Genomic DNA, 22,660 nt, shown 5'->3' on the forward strand with positions numbered 1-22,660 from the left:
GAAAAATGGGCTGAACAATCTTAAGAAGAAATTATAAAAACAATTAAAAAAAACGTGAAGAAAAATAATATACGAATAAAAGGGAGATGAGAGAAAGGAATGAGATTTTTTTTTTAATTTTAAACAAAAATATAGGATTGCAGTTTTAAAAAAAAAAGTCTACATATATTTTGTTCTTACAAGTTACAATACATGACTGTGAGTAAAATAAAAAATTACTTTTGTTTATAACTATTAAGTATATGTAATATCCAAATACCTGTATCAATCATTGTTTGTTGTAACTAAATATAAAAAATTATTATTATGTGACTCACATAGTAAAATATGTTCAGATAATATTTGAATTTAATTTTAATAGAAATAATTTTAGTTAAATTTTACTTATTTCTTATTTAAATAAATTAATTTAAGATAAAACCTTACAACATTTGTATAAAATAAAAAATATAATAGATTATGAGAATAAATATAAAATAAATACTTGCTTGCAAATTTTATAATTTTTAGTGACCTTTTTGTTAATCTTAAATTCATTAACGTTTTAGAATAACAATGTAAATTAATGATATTTGTGTCCAATTAAATTTTGAATTTTTTAGTATTTTGACTTTTTATTCTTTAAAATTAAGTATAATAACACGCCTTAATGATAAACAACGAAAAAACATGTATGCATTCTTTAATTTGCATTTAATTGATATACACTTGGATCACCACGATAAAAATTGTTTGAAATTTGTTTAAATTATCTTAAAATTACATAAAGAACACAACCTTAAACTAATTAAATATGTAGGAGAAAGTAATTTTTTTAAATTAACTTTTCGTGCAACAAAAAATTATGAAAAATTAAAATAATATTCTAACTAAAAACTAATTGCCGCTTTTATATATATATATATATATATATATATATATATATATTCAATTCTCAACAATAACATTATGAACGAATAAACACGTGAATATTCGAAAAATAAGTTTATGCATTTATATATTATATCGATTTTTTTAATAATACAATAATTTTCTCTACAGTGCTTTTTATAATACTCAAATAAAAAGCGATGTCCGCTTCTTTATATAAAATCAATCTAAAACGTCTCTTATATTAATTAATTTAAAAAAATACTTTTAATTAAAATTATTTATATATTGTTGATAGTGTATAATTCTCATTAATATTAAGGATAATAATAAAAAATAAATAAAATTAAGATAAATTTATTATTATTAATTTAATTAATCAATTTTTTTAATCCCAGTAAATTATGTAATTGAGTCTTATAAAAAAGATAGGAATAAGTAAAAAAGTTTAAAATTTATTTTAAAATCAAATATTTTAGTGAATGTGCAAATTGAGTGTAATCTTGTGCACTACCGCTAAATAATCATTTTTTTTAATAATTATAGTATTAATATAAAATATTTTAATAATCATAGTATTAATATAAAATATTTTTGTGAAAAATAGTTGTTGATCTCTCTTGTGACCATGAACACATATAAGGTAATCACATATTTACCTTCCAACATAATTTATTTCATATTTAAAAGTTAAGTTTCAAACTTTTAATGATTTAGTTAAGAAACAACTTGATTAAAATATATAAGTCACTACCAAATTATGTTAACGAATGTTAGTTGCAAAACAATTATTTCATTTCATATAGTTAATAAAATAATTTAAAGATAAAGGCAGCCAAAAGAATCAAATTAAATTAAATTAAAATAGACATGGTCTAATAATTTATAATATTATATAAAGAAAATATCTCTTTTAATAATTGTTTTAATCTTTATTTTTGTATGGATTATTTTATCTTCTTTTATTTTTTTTATCAATCGAAATCACTTTTTATCTTTGAATGTCTTTTTTATCTCAATTTTTTATCCTCTTCAAATAATTATTCACGTAACTATCCATAATGTGATTTATTTTTTATTTATTTTATTATTCAATAAACACAAAATATCTCTTTTACTTTAATTTTACATAAATAAAATAGTAATATTAACAGTTTAGTGGAATTGGAGTGGAAGAGTCTTGATAACACTATTAATATATCTTGTAAATCCAAAAAGAAACCAAACTGACTATTTAGGTAGAGAAAGTATTGAATGATTTTATAAAATAAAAAAATCATACTATTAAATTATTAATTTTTATTTAATGAATACCCTTATCATAAAAAATAATAAAAAATTTAACAAGTTTTGTTGAAGGGATTGAAAGAACATTTTTCTTTTGATTAATAAATTGTTGGATAACTTAAAAAAGTGTGTACATGAACTTCACTTCTTTACTGATTTCTCAAAATCCAAGGCTGTTACATGTAACACATTACACTTCAAGGCAAGCGTATTCTTGTAACTCTTCTTAAACTTTAGCTTCTATATTCCATGGTCATAAATACTGTTGTTGCAGTTCATCCTTTTTAAATCGAAGTATTTGTAGATTAAAATTTTTAATACGTACAGTTTATTACTAAAAACTAATTATATTAACCTGTTTATATATTTATATGATATGAGCTTTCACAAAAACTAAATCAGATCTAATGACTTTTCTAGCATAGTTATATATATAAATATATACAGTTATGCATGCGAAAATAACTATATATCAATAATAAACAAAAGAGATAATATATAGATGAAATGAAAATGGAGTATTTAGTTTATTGTAAACAAAAAAGGTGTGAACGTAAAAGATAATATATTACTTGGTTTACTTAGATGGGGAGAAAATAATCCCCACGGAAATGTATGCCCAGACAGACATGTATGTACTTAGACAACTCTAAACCAGAAAATGACACTTCACTGCAACCTTTTTCAGTGTCTAACTCCAAACCCTAATCTCCCCTCATTATTAATTACTGGCAATCGCTCCAAAAATTAATAGCAACTTACATTTTATCTTTTTCCTCCAAAAATTTACATGTGGTGCCTCTCTCCTTCTTTCCCTATCCCCACCCCACCTGCTCCTCCGTCTGCACCTTCAGTCACAAACACAATCACACAGAGACAAAATCAATCAGCCAACAAATAAGCAAATCAAACCCACAATAATAAGCCTATCTGCCACACGCAGGCTGGACATGATGCTCCATCTCCTCCACACACCACAGAGCTGCACAAGAGAGCAAATAACACAATACTCGATTTTCCGCACAAGCAAATAGCAATTTATAATACCAGTACCAGTACCACTATATATGGTCGTGGTTCATCACACTATATTATTATAAATATGTTTATGAATTTCTGAGGCTGGCTAGCTTTACGGCTTGTGTCCAAGACGAAGCTCTAGATCAATCTCTTCGAGGTGGGTGTTATCATGGATAGAGGAAGAGGTTGAGGGTTGTTGGAGTTTGGTTGAACTAGAGCAGAAAGAGGTGTTGATCCGAGTTGAAGGGAAATTAAAGGAAGTTTGCATGAGAAAGTTGTTTGGAGAGATAGAGAGAAGAGTGGAGGGAGAAGTAGTGGGAGGAGGAAAGGGTGCACAAGTACTACTACTAGTACTAGTATTAGTATTATTAGTATTAGTAATAGTACTAGTGTTAGGGCTTGTTGGCAAGTGGTAAAGGAGGCACAATCCAGCATTTGCAACAAGTTCCTGGGGAGGGATATTGATGAAGGAGGAGGGTGGTGGTTGGTGGAGGCGAGCGCGGTCGCGGCGGTGGACGTTCATGTGGCCGCCAAGGGCTTGGGCAGAGCGAAACTCCCTTCGGCAGAAGGTGCAGGTGTAGGACCTTGGAGGCCATGTGGTGCCCATGACGTTCCTTGTGTCTTCTGCAAAGGCTCTAACTTCCCACGAGTCATCTTCTTCTTCCTCCCTAGGGTTCCACATCCAAGTGGAAGAGGGGTTAGGGTTTGGGTGAGGTTGTTGGTTTTTGCGGTGTTGGAGTTGTGTTAGCTTTTGGATCTGGGTCATGGACACAAGGCCAATCTCTGCAGCCATGGTACTGTCACTGACATTTAAGATAGGAATAGAAGGAAAATTGAAAAAAAAAAAAATCAAATGGGTTAAATAGGGTGGTGGGTTAATTAAAAAGCTTTAAAACATCAAATTGAATGTATCACCGGTGTTTGAAATAAGTAGTTGGAACTTAGTGAGAGTGACATATTATACTACTTGATTAATTAATTAACTAATTAATGTTAATTAATTACTGATTCACACAACTGGTTTATCTCCCTTGCTATGGACAATTTCTCTCCTTTGGCTTCCACGCCAGAGAAATATGAAATATCTCACAGTATTTTTTTCATTTAATCTTTAATTAATCCTTCTCCCTTCCCCTGTTGATTTCTTAGCTGCAAACCACCACGTATAAGTTGGCGTGGTAACTTTAAATACTTAAAATACTGAACTGAAAATGACTGCAAATTAATATGTTAAAGTGTAAAACTCTCACGGAAATCAGAATAGAAATAAAGTACATCTTTTTATTTCGCAAAATATATACCAATTTAATCGTTTTTGGTATTAGTCCTCTAAATAAAATGTAAAATTCACCATTTTTATCTTTAAAGAAAATGAAATTTTATCATGAATTTTGTATTGCTTTTTAAGGATTCAAATGGTGTTTCATGCCATTTTAGTTGGTATAACAAAGTTGTAGATCTAATTTAAATTAATTCTAAAGCAATAAAAATAAAATTTTAAAGGAGCATCACAAAATTAAATTATCATTAGTGAATATAATTTTTTTAATTCAAAGTTTATTTTTATTTCAATAAAATGCATTAAAGTTGTCAAATATTTTAATATAAATTATAAACAAATAAAAATTAAAAATCACTTGTTACTTTTCTTTTTTATGCTTAATTATAATCCAATAAGTTAATTTGACTACATCCAAAACTTCTAAAAATCCAACGAGTTAGAATTAAACATTACTTAATTTCTTATTGGCCAGATAACTTGGTAAGAGCTTATAAAAAAACAAACAAACAAATAATTTAGTAAGAGAGTCATTTTTTCTTGTTAACTATCCCCGACTTATCAATGCAATGCTTATCTCACTCTGTATCTGCTTCAAGGAAACAAATTAACTATAAAATTGTTAAAGTAAATTCAATTTTCAATTAATACAAAATTCTTCTTTTCTTCCAATTCCAATGTCACAGACGTCGCGGCCACTCCCTCGGTTGATGTTATGATGTAAAAATCAACTTTTAATATCAACATTACTGTTCACTTATATATATACTATATTGTCTTATTGTTGATCCATGTTTGATCTCCTACTCTAATAGAAAACATTTTTACTCATTTGTGAAATCATTCTAAAGTCTAATATCTCTTTACGCCCATCGTACTCACACCTTCATTGTTTTTAATCCACTCAATCTGCTATACAACCATCTCTCACCTGTAATTGGTCTAAATATGTGAACAAACAATTTGTTTAGACTTTAGAATAAATTAAAACAGCAAATTAAACAACTTTATTTTTTTTTACAACAATTAAACAATATTTTTTTAAAAAATTATTTTAATATAATAATACATTTTAATAATAAAACATTATTTCATTAAGAAGCTAGTTCCATCTAGAGAGTAATTAATTCTTTCGTAAAAACAACGTTTACAAAAGCAACTAATCAAATGTTTAAAATTAAATAATGTTACAAAAATTAACAAAATTTTAAAAGTATAACATAAAAAAAAATTTAAAATTAAATTTATTGCAAGTTATTATTATTATTATTAATGATGTAATAATAAAAAAACTTATTTATATAAAAAAAAGGTCATATTTAAATTTATAAAAAAGTTAGTTAGGTCTAATAGGTTAGTCTATTTATTTATATAATATAATAAAAAATTAATATATATATATATATATATATATCATTAAAAATATAATTAAACTAATAAAATTTATAAAACAAAAACAAATTATTACATTATTAAAAAGATTATACAATTTTTTTTATTATAGATTTATAAACTTATGACCTGTGCATAAATGTAAATCAACATACATGATTACGTATGAATTGTTTCTTTAACAAAAAATAATTATATTTTTCTCCTATATTTCTTTTAAAATTTAAAATTTAATAATATTAAGTAAACTATATTTTAAAAATAATTTTTTTATTTTTTAAAAATAAATTTATTGGCCAAATTAACATTAATAATTTAAATAATTTTTTTAAAAAATAAAATTTTGTTAATTTTTAATACTAAGCTTGAAAAGGTCAGGTCATGCCTAAAACAAATTATGATTGATAATAGACTAGATTTAGATATTAGTTTTGTAGAACAGACTCAACTTATATATTTAAAGTCTAATCTAGTTTAACTTATCTCTATTCCTAGATATCAGATGAAAATCATTTACACATTTCAATATAAAAATAAAAAAATTGTTAAGTATAATTGAGATCTAATTAATTAGTTCCCAAATATATCATAAATCAATAGACAATCGACACAATGATCTATATTTATAGGATTAATTAAAATAATTTATTTTAATCAACTTTAAAATATGAGGAGACAAATACATATTTTTTAATTTTTTTATATATTAGATTTTTTTTATTTAGGTAACTCGGGATTCAGGAGTTTATATGCAGTACTAATTAATGATCATACTTGACAGTCTCTAAAATAATTTGGACATCCTTTCGATATCTTAAATCCTCCATCACTTAAAAATCAGTGCAATAAACTTAAGTGGGAAGAAATATATACATGGGCTATATTTTATGTTGTTACTATGATTGGAGAATTAATGATAGGAATAAAAAATTACCGGCACTCTTTTTTTTATTTAAAAAATACAACAACAAAAAAAACTGTCAATTTAGAAGAAAAATGGATAATAAAAGACAGTGAATATTTTTGTCTGCATGTCATTATTTAATTGGAGGAATAATAAAAGGAAGAAAAAAAAAGCAGTAGATTTGAATCCAAAAAAACCACTGGATAGCTCTATGATGCTTCCTTTTGTAGGTTTGTTGTTGTCAACACGCAACCCCCAGGAAAAAAACCTTTATTCGTGTTTAAGGATTCAAAAGTACATAGTAGTATTAATATATATTTTGACTTTACTTTAATGCGCGAGTATATAGGACAATTAATGAAATTAAGATATAGTTCATGAGATATGAAGAAACATTTCATTTTCCTGCAACGCATAGTTTTCTTCGCCTTCGAACAAACCAAGAATCACACCCTCCTATCATTGTTTCTGTCGTCTCACTAGTCCATGCATGCCACCAATTGCCCTGACATCCAACCTCTTTGATTACAGTTATTATTCATTAATTAAATATGTTAAGTTCAGCAGAAGGTTACTACTTAGTTTGTCCAGTTTAATTGCCATTAAGCATCGACTATTTTTCCCAATAAATATATCCTAAACCATTTATTCTAGAATGAAAACATAGAAGAAAAGAACGTAAAGAAAAAAAAGTCTAATTAATATACATAATCATAAGTGTCAACAAAATGAGATGAAAGAAATATGTTGAGTTCATTAATTAAATAAATAATTGCATATCCTACTGATTGAAAAAGTATGATTAACTCCTACTTTTGTAATGCACGGGTTTAACTTCAGGTTTAACTTCAAACCAAAGTTGAATTTATTTCACTGTCTCAAGTTTAGTGAGTAACGAAGTTTGGAATGATAATAAAATTGATTAAGTTGAAATATGTCACTGTCATTATCGGATTAACCTTATCACTCCAAAGTATATTCCTCGTGACTGATGTCATTAATTCTCATCTACTGCTTGTTTTGCAGTTCGATGAGTCTGTGATATCATATACTTAATCCAATAAAGACAATGATAAAGGTCGATCAGAAACAAGACAAAAGGAGAAGAAAGGGAACAATTCTTGAAAAATTGCATGACAACAGATCTTGCATATGTCTTTGTCAAATTAATTAAAAAATATTTCGCCAAGAATACTCTTCCCATTCCATCTTATTTAACTATTAGTAAAAAAGATGTTATTTTAAAACATATCTATACAAAAATAAAAATATTTTTATTATATTTTTAACTATTTATTTATATGAAATAAAAAATAAAAAATAATTAAATAAATAAAATATTTTGTTTTGGTATTATTTTAGGAAATATTATTAAACATCGAAAATGAGGATTAAACTTGAATTCATCAGTTTCTGCCTTTTAAAGTGAAATGGTCCAATCACATAGAATATATATTGTCAGTGTTACCTATACAAATCATTCAAAACACGGCAACAATTTTATAATTAAAAAGTAAAACCAGAAAATAAGAACAGCAAAATAAAGCCACAAATAAATAGACCCTAAATTTTTATTTTCAAAAAATGTTTTCTATTTTAATAGTTTTTCTAAAATAAAATAAATGTATTAACATAAACTTGATATGTTAATCTTTTATTTATTTTTAGAAATGTTATAAAACTTTTTATTTAAAAAAAATACCCTCCTTGTATTTTTCTTTAAGATTTTACTTGAATGCATATATTAAATTTTGGGCAGGTCCTGATTCAATCTGGTCTAACGTAATTTTGTAGCATATATTAGCCCAAAAATGATTTTAGAACTAGACGTTTGAGTATAGTGAACTGAAGTAATTTGGGCAGGTCCATATTCATTTGTTAAATACTTAAATTGGCACCTATTAGATGTCAATACCCAAATGAGTAACTTTAACTTTTGGGCCAATCGATGAACAAACAATGACTTTTGAAAAACTTTATAGTGGATCTAATATCTGAGTTGTACTGCAGCAGTGCTTATTTGTTGGATTTCTCAAATTTTGGGCTTTATCCTGTGGGCCTCTTTTTCCCAATAAACTTTCGACCCAAAAAAACGTCTTGAAGACTATAATAGTAAACAGTGAACATTTCAAAACTACTTGTCGTCATGGAATAAAAAAGCAAAACGAAAATCAAAACATCTTCTCACAGGAAAAAACGATGAAATAGGTCGGTTGCTTGAATCTGTTGGAAATCCAATTCATGACCAAATTTGGTACGAGAACGAGTTGATGAGGATCCAAGTACTGGACACACAAGCAGAACCAAAAGAAGTGTACCTCATTTGCTCTGTCTGTTAGGTTCATTTTTTACAACCTTTTTTAAATAAAAACAAGATCTAATTATTTTTTTAAAAAAATTACGTGTTTGTTTCATCGATTTTAAAAATAATTAGAAGCTAAAATAAATCTAAAATTAAAAGCTTCACGTGAACGACTTCTTTTTATTTAATTGTTTTTATATATGAATGTGAACAAACATAAATTAGCTAGTACTATCTTTTTATAAAATGTAGAAAATAATCACTAAGTTATTTTATATGAGAATCACTTTTAAAATGACTATTATAAAAAAAAAGTCGACAAATTTATGATATATAATAACTTGTAATTGAACCGTGTTAGAACATGTATTATTGACTCATATTTTAATCACTTTTATTTGTTTAACTAATAATCTTAAGATCCTTGTTGGGAAGTCATTTCATTTTTATGTTTTTACACATGTACCTAATCTCTTCATGTTTGAGTCATAAAATAAAAACATAAACTGCATAATGATATAAAAAATAATTAATTAACTACTTCCAATTAAATATAAAAATAATTTTGCACGTGCCAAAAGAAAAACAATGTAAAAAGCCCGCAAGTTGAGAAGATAAAGACCACCCAGGCTACACATGAATCATGATTGTTAAACGACAATGGTGTCATTATCACCACGTGGCCCACTATTAATGGAGCAATGGTTTTTAATTAACATTTTTCTGGGGGCTTAACATTTTTTTAATAAACCACGGGGAACCTATGCTTGTAACAGACCCGGTACTAAGCAAAACATTTCTTTAAAGTGTGGCCCCTTTCTTGGAAAGAACAAGAAACATTAGATAATTAGTTTTTTAATTAACAAGTTGACCAATTATTTAATCGGTGTTACAATGAAGCAGACCAGTTTTTCTTCGAAATGATAGCCTAAACCTGCATGTCTTTGAAAATTTTATAATTTCTTCATTTAGATTTATTTTTACTACTTTGTACACTTTCTTTAAGTTATTTTATAATGAGATTATTTTTACTAGTTTCTACACTATTAAAAACACTGTAATAATAATAAGGTAGTGTACAATGAGATTTGAATAATATCTCATTCAAATTATTTAAGCTTTTTATTTTTATTTAGTTAATGATAAAGTAGATAATTTACACAAAATTTCAAATTCAAATATTGTTATGAATCAATTATATAAGTGTGATTATTAAAGAGAATTGTGAATCTAATTCATGAAAATTATTCTATATTTATATACATTATATTTAATAAAATGGATTAAAATTTAATTTATGAAAATTATTCCACATTTATATATATATATATATATATATATATATATTATATTGATCATATTATTAATCAATATATGAATTTGATAAATATAAAATAATCAATAATTACTATAATAAACTTTAATATCATAAAAGTATATTATAAATTTAATTCAATCTTATAAAAATGGTTTACAAATTATTTTTTATTTAAATATTTTATTTTGTTGATGATACTGGTTAACGTACAATCTCGATGCAACACCATGCCCTTACAATCGCATTGTAGACAAGATATAATTGTCCTTTGGCTTTACGATTAATCTTGCTTTGCCGTTCAACCATGGAGTTAGCATCTCTTTCACATTTTCAAAAGGCCACCCCTTCAGAGTTTGAAGATAATTAACCCCTCTTTCAAGTTAGTGGTATAGAATATAGACTATCAGAGAACAATTAAACCAAATTAACCACAACATAAAGTCTTTGCTGTCTGCAATACCTGCATTATATGCATCTACATATGTTTTACCATTCTTTTGATCATGACATATATATGTATCTGTGCATTATGATTGGGAGCTATCGATAGAACGTACACAATTATAGTACCATATATATATTTCCCAACCCAAATTAGTGAAATGAAAAGGAAAAACATGTAGCTTGCGCTAGCTGTAAGAGTTTCTGCAGTCGAGTTTTAAATCAATAAGTATAATTAATAGAACAATCAACGTAGGCAGAAATGCAAAATTTAATCAAGGATCGAAAGGAAGAGGAATTGAAATTAAATTACCTAGCCTGGAATAGTAATATAATCTTGATGGTTTTGGAAGGTCATGGAAGTTAGAGAAAACAAAATGCCCATTTTATCTCCCAAAACTGACCATATTCTTACTGGAACTAGAAACACTTAAAGGAAACGAAAATCACACGCAGAAAAAAAAAACATAAAATGACAGAAGTTTTTTTTTGGTAAAGCTAAAATGACAGAAGTTAGTAACAAATAAAGCAAGAATCAAACTAATTAAAAAGGAAAAAGATCGACCTTCTTATTTTTATTGAAAACCAATATGTTAAGACCAAATTTTAATGCATGAGATTAATGATACTAAGTCAAAGCAATTATTGTTTAAAACACACTCATAATCATTTTCTATAATTTTTTAGGATCAGGGAACTAATTTGCGTAAATTTATTAGTATTAATATAGAGTTGATTTTATGTTAATTTTTTGTGCAGAATTAATTTCAAGGCTCTGTACGTGTTAGTTATTTAATGTGTGAGAATTTGTGTTAAATTTCCTTATGTTCGTGTGGGTTTGACACGTCATTCATGTGGTTATGAATAGATCTAAAAAAAATAGTTATTATTTAATACGTGTATATATAATATTTTTTTACTATATTGTTTATTTTTTGTTTCAATAAAACTCTTTACTAATTATCCATTTTTTAATATTTGACCTGTAAATTTCAAAAGTTATTTACATAAAGTAATTCCTTGTTGGCATGGTGACTGGCATAAATATAATAATCCCAATCAGTTTAATGCAATTTATATGACTATTTGTGTTAATATCTTCAATTAAAATTTTAATATAATTAGTAAAAAATATTATTTTTTATATATTTTATTTGCAAAAGTTTAAAGCAGAAAAAAGAAGGACAAAAACAATTATTTGTTTTAAATATTAAAACTAATGATTATATTGGTAAATAATTATTTTTATTATAGAAGGCAACTGGATTTTGTATGTTACTTTTCCAAATAGAAAGATCCAAGTAGTCAGCTCAGTTTTTCTTTTCCCTCAATTAAAATACAACATTGGATACTTATGTTAGGCAATTTGATCAGGACATGCTTATTTTATAATGATTGATCCGAAATAGGAAAATCCTAGGTAGGCATGGGTTTTCTATCAGCAATCTTTTAAGATCAAGACGGGAAAGACATATAATAAAAAAATCAAGCGATTATCATTATTATTAAGGGGTGTATTAGATTAGGATTTTAAAAGATTTTTTTAATTGAAAAAAATCTTTTGAATTTTAAAACATGACTTTTAAGATTTTGTAGGATTTCACAAGACTTTCAATCAGGATTTTAATGGATTATGCAAGACTTTTAAGTTAGGATTTTAATGGATTCTGCGGGACTTTGTAGAATTTCATAAATTTTTGAAATAGGATAAGAATTCAAGATTTTTTTTTCATACATTTAAATTTAAAAAAAGAGTCAAATATAAAAAATAAAAAAAAAACATGATGTCTCGATAAATAAAAATAATATTTTTTCGTATATCACGTCGTTCTAAATATAATTCACCCACATATTCATAGTTATACTAGTTTTCCAAACATTAGAATCTTTTCGTTTTTGTTCCTGTGTTTTAATAATAGACTCAAAATTATGATTTTCATTAACTAGTAATGTTGAAGATGAAGGTTCGTCCATCACTTCAATTGGAAATTCATCATAATGACATTCTTTACGAAGAAAGTTATGTAGTCCCACATATGCTAAAAAATATTCTAAACAACATTTCAAATTTTTTATAATTTGTGATTTAAAATATTTTATTTATAATTTTATAAATGATTAAAAAAATAGTGGGACAAAATAACTTTTTATGAAATTTGTTACAGGTACAGAATAATTTTTTAATTATTCACTCGTGTCTTATGTTAATTTTCTTTTGTAAAATATAAAAATCCTAATTTCATAACATAAAAATTAAAAAAATAAAATTTATAGTAAAAAAATAATAATAATTGTTGAGTCATAAAAAGGGAAGAATAACAATAATAAATTCAAGAGAGGGAGAGAGATCAGTTTGTGCTGAGAAGGTTCTTCCCACAATTAAGATCCATTCTTATCTCATTCTACTTACAAAAATTCTAACTCAAATTCATTTTTTACATATATATATATATATATATATATATATATATATATATATATATATATATATATATATATATATATATATGGGGAATGCTAATGTACTCCCACCTATTTTTTAGTGGGAGTATGTTAGCAACCTACACCAATTTTTTAGGACAAAAAAACCACTCATTTATTTTGATTTGGTTCATTCGTACAAAGGATATTATAGTAATTTAATTTAATTTTAAATAAAAATAAAATATTTTTTCTCTTTTATTAATTTCATTCTCTAAATCATTTCTCTCTCTTATTAAATTTCTTCTCCAACTCATTTCTTTTTCTTATTAAATTCTTTCTCTAACTTATTTATCTCTCTCCTATTAAATTCTTTCTTTAACTCATTTCTCTTTCATATCTCATGATATCTCTCTCCTCTCTCTCTGAACAAATAAAAATTAATTAATAGAAAAAATAAATGAATTGGAGAATGAAATTAATAAGAAAGAGAAAATATTTTATTTTTATTTAAAATTAAATTAAATTACTATAATATCCTTTGTACGAATGAACCAAATCAAAATAAATGAGTGGTTTTTTTGTCCTAAAAAATTGGTGTAGGTTGCTAACATACTCCCACTAAAAAATAGGTGGGAGTACATTAGCATTCCCCTATATATATATATACATATATATATATATATATATATATATATATATATTAATTTTAGCTTTTTAATCTTTCCCTTTTCTTGACGCGTGTTATAAAAAAAGTTAAAATTTTAAGTGTATTTTGTGTTATATCACTGAGGAACAAGCACAATTAAATAGACCATAATAGAGCAAGTCAATTAAAGAGAATGGAGAGAAAAATAGAGCAAGTTAATAACACTATCATTTACGTATAGAAGTTTCACCAAATAGGAGAATGAAATGGGAACAGTAGTACAATATTATATATAAGTAGTAGTGCAGTATTATTAACAAGAGAAAAAAATGGAGAAGACATGAGCATAGGAAAAAAAAAGATGAAAAACTCACTTGAAAATTCTTGAAGCACTTGAAAAGTCACTTCAAACAATCCTCCAAAAACTTATGGGTTTGGATGTGATTGTTTTATGAATTTGGTATTTGTAGATACCACTAAAAAGTCCATCAAAATCCCTCTAATACAACAATCCTTTAAAATCCCTATATTTTTTAATACCAATGAATTATTTTTAAGTTGTAAAAAGTCTCAAATGAATACCAATAGATTTTAATAGACTCTTTAAAAATTCTTGAAAATCCTGATTGAATACCACTGGATTGTTTTTAAGTGACATAAAATCCTGATTGAATACCAATAGACTTTTTTATTCAAAAAAAGTCTTTTAAAATTCTATGAAATCCTAAACTAATACACCCCCCTAAATTTTTTATGTAGAAAGTTTTCTCTTAAAAGATTTATAAGTGCCTTCGACTTATATGTAATTATTTCATATAAAAAAATATAATTAGCACATTAATTATATATTAGATACATGCTTTTTTACTTATATGCAAAAATGTTATATTCAATAACATACAAAAAGTATTATTATAAATACAAAATATTTAAATATATATTTGACATATAATTATACATAATTTTAATGTTAATTTTAAATAAAATTTATTAACATATATTATATTTATAGTACAAGTCAAAATACTACAAATATATTATATTTATAATGATAAATATTTATACTTTTTAATAATATATTAATATATATTGTATTTATGGTGTAAATCAAAATGATTTTTAGTAATAAATATTATCTATAAAGTCTGTGTTGATAATTTTTTTTATAATAATATTGAAGATAATTAATTAAGGTGATTATATATATAAATAAAGTTTACCATTTTGGACGAGTCATGTCTCATGACGCTATAATAAGCCGACAATTTACTTCTATTTTACGATACACGAAAAAATATATATATTTCCTATCACGAAATTGCATCTTAATTAAGTCGTTGCTTGATTGCGAAATGTTATTTAAAAGTATGAAGATGTAGATTAACATTATTAAGACACGTTACTTTAAGCGTCAGAGATGGTGGAACTTAAGTAGTTGAGTGATATAAGAGAATTTTGCATTTGATAAAACTTGCATATTTAGGTTTGGATTATTTTTTTTTTAATGCGCGTGTGATAAACGTAAATCCTCACTTTATGTATTTTAAAGGTTTCTTTATCTTGAATTGGAGTATCATTTCTCTCATGTTAATTTATTTTAATAATAAAAAGAATGAAAGCATAAAGAACCCACTCGGATTTAAATGTGTTATAAGGTTAAGTTAATTACATCTTTGGCTTCCGAATGCTGATGACGAAACTGATGTTAGCCCTTGAAATTATAATAACGATATTTAATTTCAATCATTCTGAAAGACGACAATTTTGTGTGTGAATTCGCATTAGAGATAGCATTTGCTTTGAAAAACCCGAAAAGGATTAGTTTAATGAATCATTTATCTTGTTAATTAAAGAGGCCGTCATTACCCTCAATGTACGTGTTGACTGTTGAGCTGTAACCACTGTCATAATCAATTTCATTAATAATAATAATAATAATAATAATAATAATAATAATAATAAATAGTACTGTATAACAATGAACAGGACATACATGTTAAGCATAAAACTACACTGATACCACTTTTAAATATTTTAAAGGATCCTATATATATTGACTTTTAATTTCAAATGTAATTTAATTAATTAAAAATGCTTTTAAATATTTGTTAGACTAAATTTCTGCCCATAGGTTTATCTGAAACCCTCTTATGTCAACAATAAAAAGAAAATGATGAAACTCTCTTTCCATTTACTGAACTTTTTCTTAACTACTTACATGATTTAACTCGGATCAAATTTTATCATTAAATAAGGTTTCAGGATAAAAAATAAAGTTTAAAATGTTTTTATTGAATTTTTGTTTTCTCACTTCAAGTTTCTTTTATTCCTAGCTAAAAATTGCAATGACATCATATTCAATGAATTTTAAACTTATTTAATTTTGAATGACATGTTAATAAATAAACTAAAATTGTTTAATTTTAAAAATTAAGAGAATCAAAATGTATATAATAAAAAAAATTCGAGACCAAAATTGTACATTCATAAAACATGAAACTACCGAAACAAAAGTGGATTTAAGCCAAAAATAAATATAAAAACCTCGAACATGATTTGTATTTTGTCACATCCATTTTCTTCCTTGAATCTAATCCCTTCTGTTTGACTGTTTGGTTTTAATGGTTCACAGCTCAAAATTTCAAACCATAATCAGATACACTCATTTCAAAAAAATTATGATCTTGTACAACAATGTAATCCATAACGGCCGTTATTGTAAAATGGGAGAAAAGCTTGCATTCACAATGTATTTCTGCAGATAGGCTAAGATCTATTAATACAGCAGCTATCCTTCTCTTGCACATATATATATATATATTACAGTACAAACAACATTCGAACTTAACAATTAATCTACATATGAGTTTGACACATGAACTTTGACAAAACGGCTGATACTACAAAATAAGGGATTCACGATGTTGGAGTTGGTGGTAGTGGACCTTTCCCAATATTGGTTAGACTTGGATCCATCCAATCATCATGTCAAGGGTGGTGGTGGTGGTTGTTTATTTTCCTTTCTTTTTCCTTTTTTTTCTCCTTTCTTCTACAGTGCATAAGAGTGAGGACTGAATCCTCTTCCCCTTCCTCGTTCTCTTTTTTGTCCTCTCATCGTTGGTAGGTCACAGTTGAGCGTGAATGCAACATAATTGTTGTGCCCAAAGTGTGTGGGTATCCTCCAAAGTCCCACATCGAGTAGTTTGTGTTGTGCCAAAGTGTGTGGGTACCTTCCAAAGTCCCACATTGGGTAGTTTGAAGAAGGGTAGTGGTAGAGTACTACTATAAATAAAGGGTGAGGGTTTGTGTTTACTCACCACAACAACATAGGTTCCTTTGAGTGTATTAGGGACTTGGGTAGTTGTGTGCAAGTGTAAGGTTTCCAAGTTTTTCCAGAAAACTTGTGTGAGAGGTTTTGCAATTTTGTCCTTGTAAAAATTGCTAGTAAAAATTTGTTTGTGGATGTAGGCAAGAAGTGCTGAACCACGTTAATTCTTGAGTTTGTTTTCTTTAATTTGTTTCTCTTGTGTGTGCTTCCGCTGTTGCAGTTTTTATTTTCCCTCTGGTACCCAACAGTGGTATCAGAGCTGATGGTCTAATCAGGAGACCGGCTCGATGGTAGGTCTCTGGGGAATTCTTAATTCTTAGTATGCTCTGTGGTTGCAGCATTGTCTGATCTTCCACATCAAAAAAGAATTGAGGTTTTGCTCAAGGGAGGAAGAGAAGCAGAGTACCAGGGAGGAAAAGAAGCAGTACGTGGGCCAGAGCAGAACGGTGCTATGACTACGATGAAGTTAGATGTTCCTTTGTTTGATGGGAGGATAGACTTCTCCTTATGGCAATGCACAATCCAGGACTATTTAGTACAGCAGGGTCTTGATTGTGCCTTAGAAGAAGAAAAGCCACGTGAGATGAAAGATTCAGAATGGAGTACAATCCAGAAAAAAGCAGTGAGCACAATTCGATTGGCACTAGCTCCACAAATCAAAGTGACTGTGTTGAAAGAAACCTCTCCAAGGAAGTTGTGGAATTTGTTGGAAGGCAAGTTTGCATCGACGACGTTGACCAATCGATTGATGATGAAAATGGATCTGTACTCGCTGAAGATGGAAGATGAAGGTAATGTGTTTGATCACATTAATAAGTTTAATGAACTGGTATCTAGACTGATGAATGCAGGGGAGACTATCAAAGATGAAGAGCAAGCATTGTTGATATTGGCTTCTCTACCCAAATCTTATAAATCACTAGTGCAATCATTGCTAGCTGGGAAGAGTACATTGCTACTAGATGAGGTGATAAGGGCGTTGAAGGAGAATCAACAAATGATGGGTGGTGATAAATCCTCTGGAGACAGTCAGATACTGCTAGCTAAAAGCGAGCGAGGAAAGAAGTATGGTGATCAACATGGTAGAAGATTCCAGCCGAAAGATATGAGTAATGTTCAGTGTCATTACTGTGGAGAGTTTGGTCACATTCAATTCAAATGTCCAGAATTCAAGGAGGACTTGAAATGTATGAAGGAGAAGAAGAAGAGTATTCCTTCTGTAAGTGTGGCCTGTTATGATGATGGATTAATGTGAGACTTTGGATGAAGGGAGGAATGTTGTGCCCAAAGTGTGTGGGTATCCTCCAAAGTCCCACATCGAGTAGTTTGTGTTGTGCCAAAGTGTGTGGGTACCTTCCAAAGTCCCACATTGGGTAGTTTGAAGAAGGGTAGTGGTAGAGTACTACTATAAATAAAGGGTGAGGGTTTGTGTTTACTCACCACAACAACATAGGTTCCTTTGAGTGTATTAGGGACTTGGGTAGTTGTGTGCAAGTGTAAGGTTTCCAAGTTTTTCCAGAAAACTTGTGTGAGAGGTTTTGCAATTTTGTCCTTGTAAAAATTGCTAGTAAAAATTTGTTTGTGGATGTAGGCAAGAAGTGCTGAACCACGTTAATTCTTGAGTTTGTTTTCTTTAATTTGTTTCTCTTGTGTGTGCTTCCGCTGTTGCAGTTTTTATTTTCCCTCTGGTACCCAACAATAATATGGAAAGCCTATAATTCAGGCACCTTTTCTTTCCTATTCCTCATATTCACCTCTTTCTACCTCTTTCTACGTTATTCATCTCATCTTTTTCTTCACACACAAGCCCAATGCAACCACACCATCCTTGCATTACGTTCAGTTCATGCAAACCAAACTATATTTCCCATAGCAAACAACATTTGACAATTGTAACCACCAACATTAATATTAATGTAAATGAAACATACTAGTCCAGGTCTAACTCACCTTTCCATGCTACCTTACATAATTACGAAAAATGAATTAAACAAGTTCACCGCTCTGATATCTAAAATAACTTTTGGATACCAAAGAGGTGTTATACTAAAGATGTTATGGACAAGTTATAAAAGGAAAGTAAAAGCACTTTCTCAACAACCGAGTAAGCAAAAGCCTCCACTCAGGTAACATCAATCTAAGCGAGAACCAAAATAGATTGGAATCCTAGTTTGGATGATACGTGGCACCAAAGATAGTAGTGTTCTAACTAATTATGAGCCCTGGCGGTGAGAGGGAAAGATTAGGCATATACGTGGAATAAACACAAATCTACCAAAGCTTTTTAACCCCCTGGATTCAAGGGTCTGCATTAGTCTCAAATTTCCCCACACTCCCGGCCACACAATCGCAAAGAACGCTGGAACACACCATCACAGATGCTTTGTTTAGATGATGACAGAAAAAAATGAGGGAAAGAAAATGAAAAACAATAGAATTTAGACACACTTTTTTATGTATGTAATATTTTTATAATCACAATAAAATTTCACTTTATTACAATTCTAGTTCTGATATGAATTTGCCTGCTGCCACAATTCTTCAAGTGCAATTTATATATCTATTAGATAATTTTAGTTATACAAATTAATTTTAAGATAGAATTTCACATGATTCAAGAAAATAATTTTATGAATAAAAAAAATTTATTTAAAATTTTTCTATTAATTAAAAGAGTATTTTTTTTTTAGTTATTTGGATGAAGTAAAAAGAAAGTGATTATTTTCTTCCCTTCATAGGAGGAATAAAATATGAATATTTTAACTAATTTTATATTATTTTAATATAATGGTGGCTAATAGATGCATAATAATATAAACGAGAAAGATCAATTGATCGGCCAATCTTTTTCGTTTCACCCAATATTTTTTTATAGGAGAAAAATATATATTAATCAAAATCAATTACCATCTTAATTATATTGTTTTTTTACATTTTGTGAAATGATATAATTAAATTCATATTCTTTATTTAACATGTTTCTTGTATATTTCATATATTTTCTTAATAAAATAATTATGTAAACAAATGACGAATTTAATGTAAAATCAAATTATACAAAATATTACTAATTATTAGTTAAATATCAACTCTTTCACCATTTCATTTTTCTTTGGTTGAAAATTACAAAATTGTGTGATCTCACTTATTTAAGACAACTCTATATTAGAATGTGAGTTAATCAATTTATAAGATAAAAAGAAGTCTCTCCTTACTTACTCTAAGTTGATAATATTATTGCTTGATACGAAACTTAATTTTTTTTCAATATCTTAATGATAACTTTTAATATTTTTTTCAGTAAATTAAGAAATATAATTTTCTTTCTATTTTAAAAAATAAAATAATATTTTTAATTGCAAAATAGTCAACCGAGTGAAGTTTACACATATAGAAACCTTATTATAATGCTTAGTTGATTGATTGCTCTTCATACATGCCAAAGGAAAAAAGTGAGTGCAACTGCGCTGCAATGAAACCCCATCTTTTATTTTCTCTTCTTTGTTTTGGAATTTAAAAATCAATCAATCAATCAATTATCAAATAAGCCTTTAATTTCTCTTTCTGGTCTCCTTTCTCACGTTTATATTAGCTAACTAATAGAAAGCGTAAAGCTCTCTTAGAAGTCACACTTATTCGTTACTCCCTCCATCCATTTCATAATAAACATTGTGTTTGAAAAAAAAATCACAAAATAAGTGTTATTAAGTAATATTATTTAAAAAATATTGTTGGATTATATCATTTTTAATACAAGATATTAATGATAAAATTAAATATGTAAAATTACTATTTATTTATTTTTAATTTATATAAAATAACTTAAAACAACACTTATAATAATAATAATAAAAAAAGCACATCTTATCGAGATGAAAGCATTATTATACTTAAACAATTCAATGACTAAAAATCGATAAAGATATATGCTTTGCTAAACAACATATTTTGTTTTATGAACAACCAACTTAATTAATCAAGTGTTTATTTATTATATGAGAATATATATTATATATAATTTTATTTACCAAATTTATTGGAATGAATAAAAAAATATTGGTTATTATTCAAATTTTAATAATATATATATACTTAAGCAAGGCGCATGTTCATTTATCAAAGTAAAAAATAAATAAAAAATCAGATAATATTTATTTTCTAGAAGGATCTTTAGAAACCATGGGTAAAATGTTGCTCCCCCCTATATGTTTAGAGTAATCACGTAAAACATAAAGGAAAAATGTCAAGCTAGAACAGGTAATATTGATTGGTTATTTGATACTGAATTTCTTCGTTGGTAAATTGTCGTTTCAGGAAATAGAAACAGCAATTATGTGGAAATCAAATTCCTCTTTTGGCAACAATCAAAGGGGAAGGTGGAAAATTGATTCTCACAGAAACTTTTTTTTTCCTTTCTTCTTTTCGGTATTTCATTTCCTTAGCGGTTATTTTATTTTATTTTTTATTTATTTCAGCTCACACTTATTTATTTTTCGATTGAATTAGATTATTTAAGATGAAGTTTTAGAACACTAATAAAAAAAATACAAATAAAAAAAATATAATTTATTTCTAGAAAGTAAATTAAATGATTTATCCTCATTACTGATATTTTCAAAATTACCAAATATTATAGCATTAGTTAAAGAAAAAAAAATTTAGCCAAAAAAATTATTTGATTAATTAGAGAGAGAAACGATTAATAGAGAAGCATATATTGATGTCATTTTTTAACTTGTCAAATACTAAATATTAATTATATTTAAATGGAGTAGTATAGAGAAAATAATAATTTTAAAAATATGTAGAATGCTAACTTACATGTGAACATAAATTTTGAGATTATATAACTATATATAGAATCATACGTGCATTTTGTAAAACTGATTTTCTTTTTTGTTTCAACGTATAAACAGAAAATGTTATTCGCATGCATAATGCATTTGATTTTTCCAAAGTTATTAGAATGAGCAATTTAGAAAATAATGTATATTAATTCATAATTGTTGATTAAAAATGTTAATATTCGAAAATTATGATGAAATCAAATTCATATATATGTATATAAGAGAAAAAAGGACATTTATGAACCCATATAATAAAATATAAAGTTAAATATAATATTCTATTTTCTTAATTTGCATTAAATATAATATATGAACATTTATCGCTATATAATAGTTGAGTAAAGTGAGCGATATGTCATGCATATCTTTGATTACACGTAGAACTAGTTTCCCTCCAGATGAAATTGTATATGGATTTAACAAGGACGGTAAAATATATTATTATGTTTAAAAAATATTAAAGTGAGATTTTCTTAAATTAATAATAATATTTTTGTTAAAAAATAAAAATATTTTAAAAATATATCTTGAAAAAAAATAATTATATTTATATATCTTTTAAAATAAAATTTAGAAATATATTAAAAAATGATTTTTAAATT

General features: G+C 26.8%; 1 protein-coding gene across 1 annotated transcript; it reads right to left on the minus strand.

Moving 5' to 3' along the window:
• Positions 1 to 2,629: 2,629 nt before the first annotated feature.
• Positions 2,630 to 4,802, minus strand: LOC109801611 (C2H2 and C2HC zinc fingers superfamily protein). The gene has a single exon (XM_020362723.3). The coding sequence runs from the start codon at positions 3,968 to 3,970 to the stop codon at positions 3,290 to 3,292; it is 681 nt and encodes a 226-aa protein (XP_020218312.1). The 5' UTR covers positions 3,971 to 4,802; the 3' UTR covers positions 2,630 to 3,289.
• Positions 4,803 to 22,660: the final 17,858 nt, after the last annotated feature.

This window comes from Cajanus cajan, chromosome 11 (assembly GCF_000230855.2).
Source record: "Cajanus cajan strain Asha chromosome 11, NIPB_CcT2T_4, whole genome shotgun sequence".
In the NCBI taxonomy this organism is placed as follows: Eukaryota; Viridiplantae; Streptophyta; class Magnoliopsida; order Fabales; family Fabaceae; genus Cajanus; species Cajanus cajan.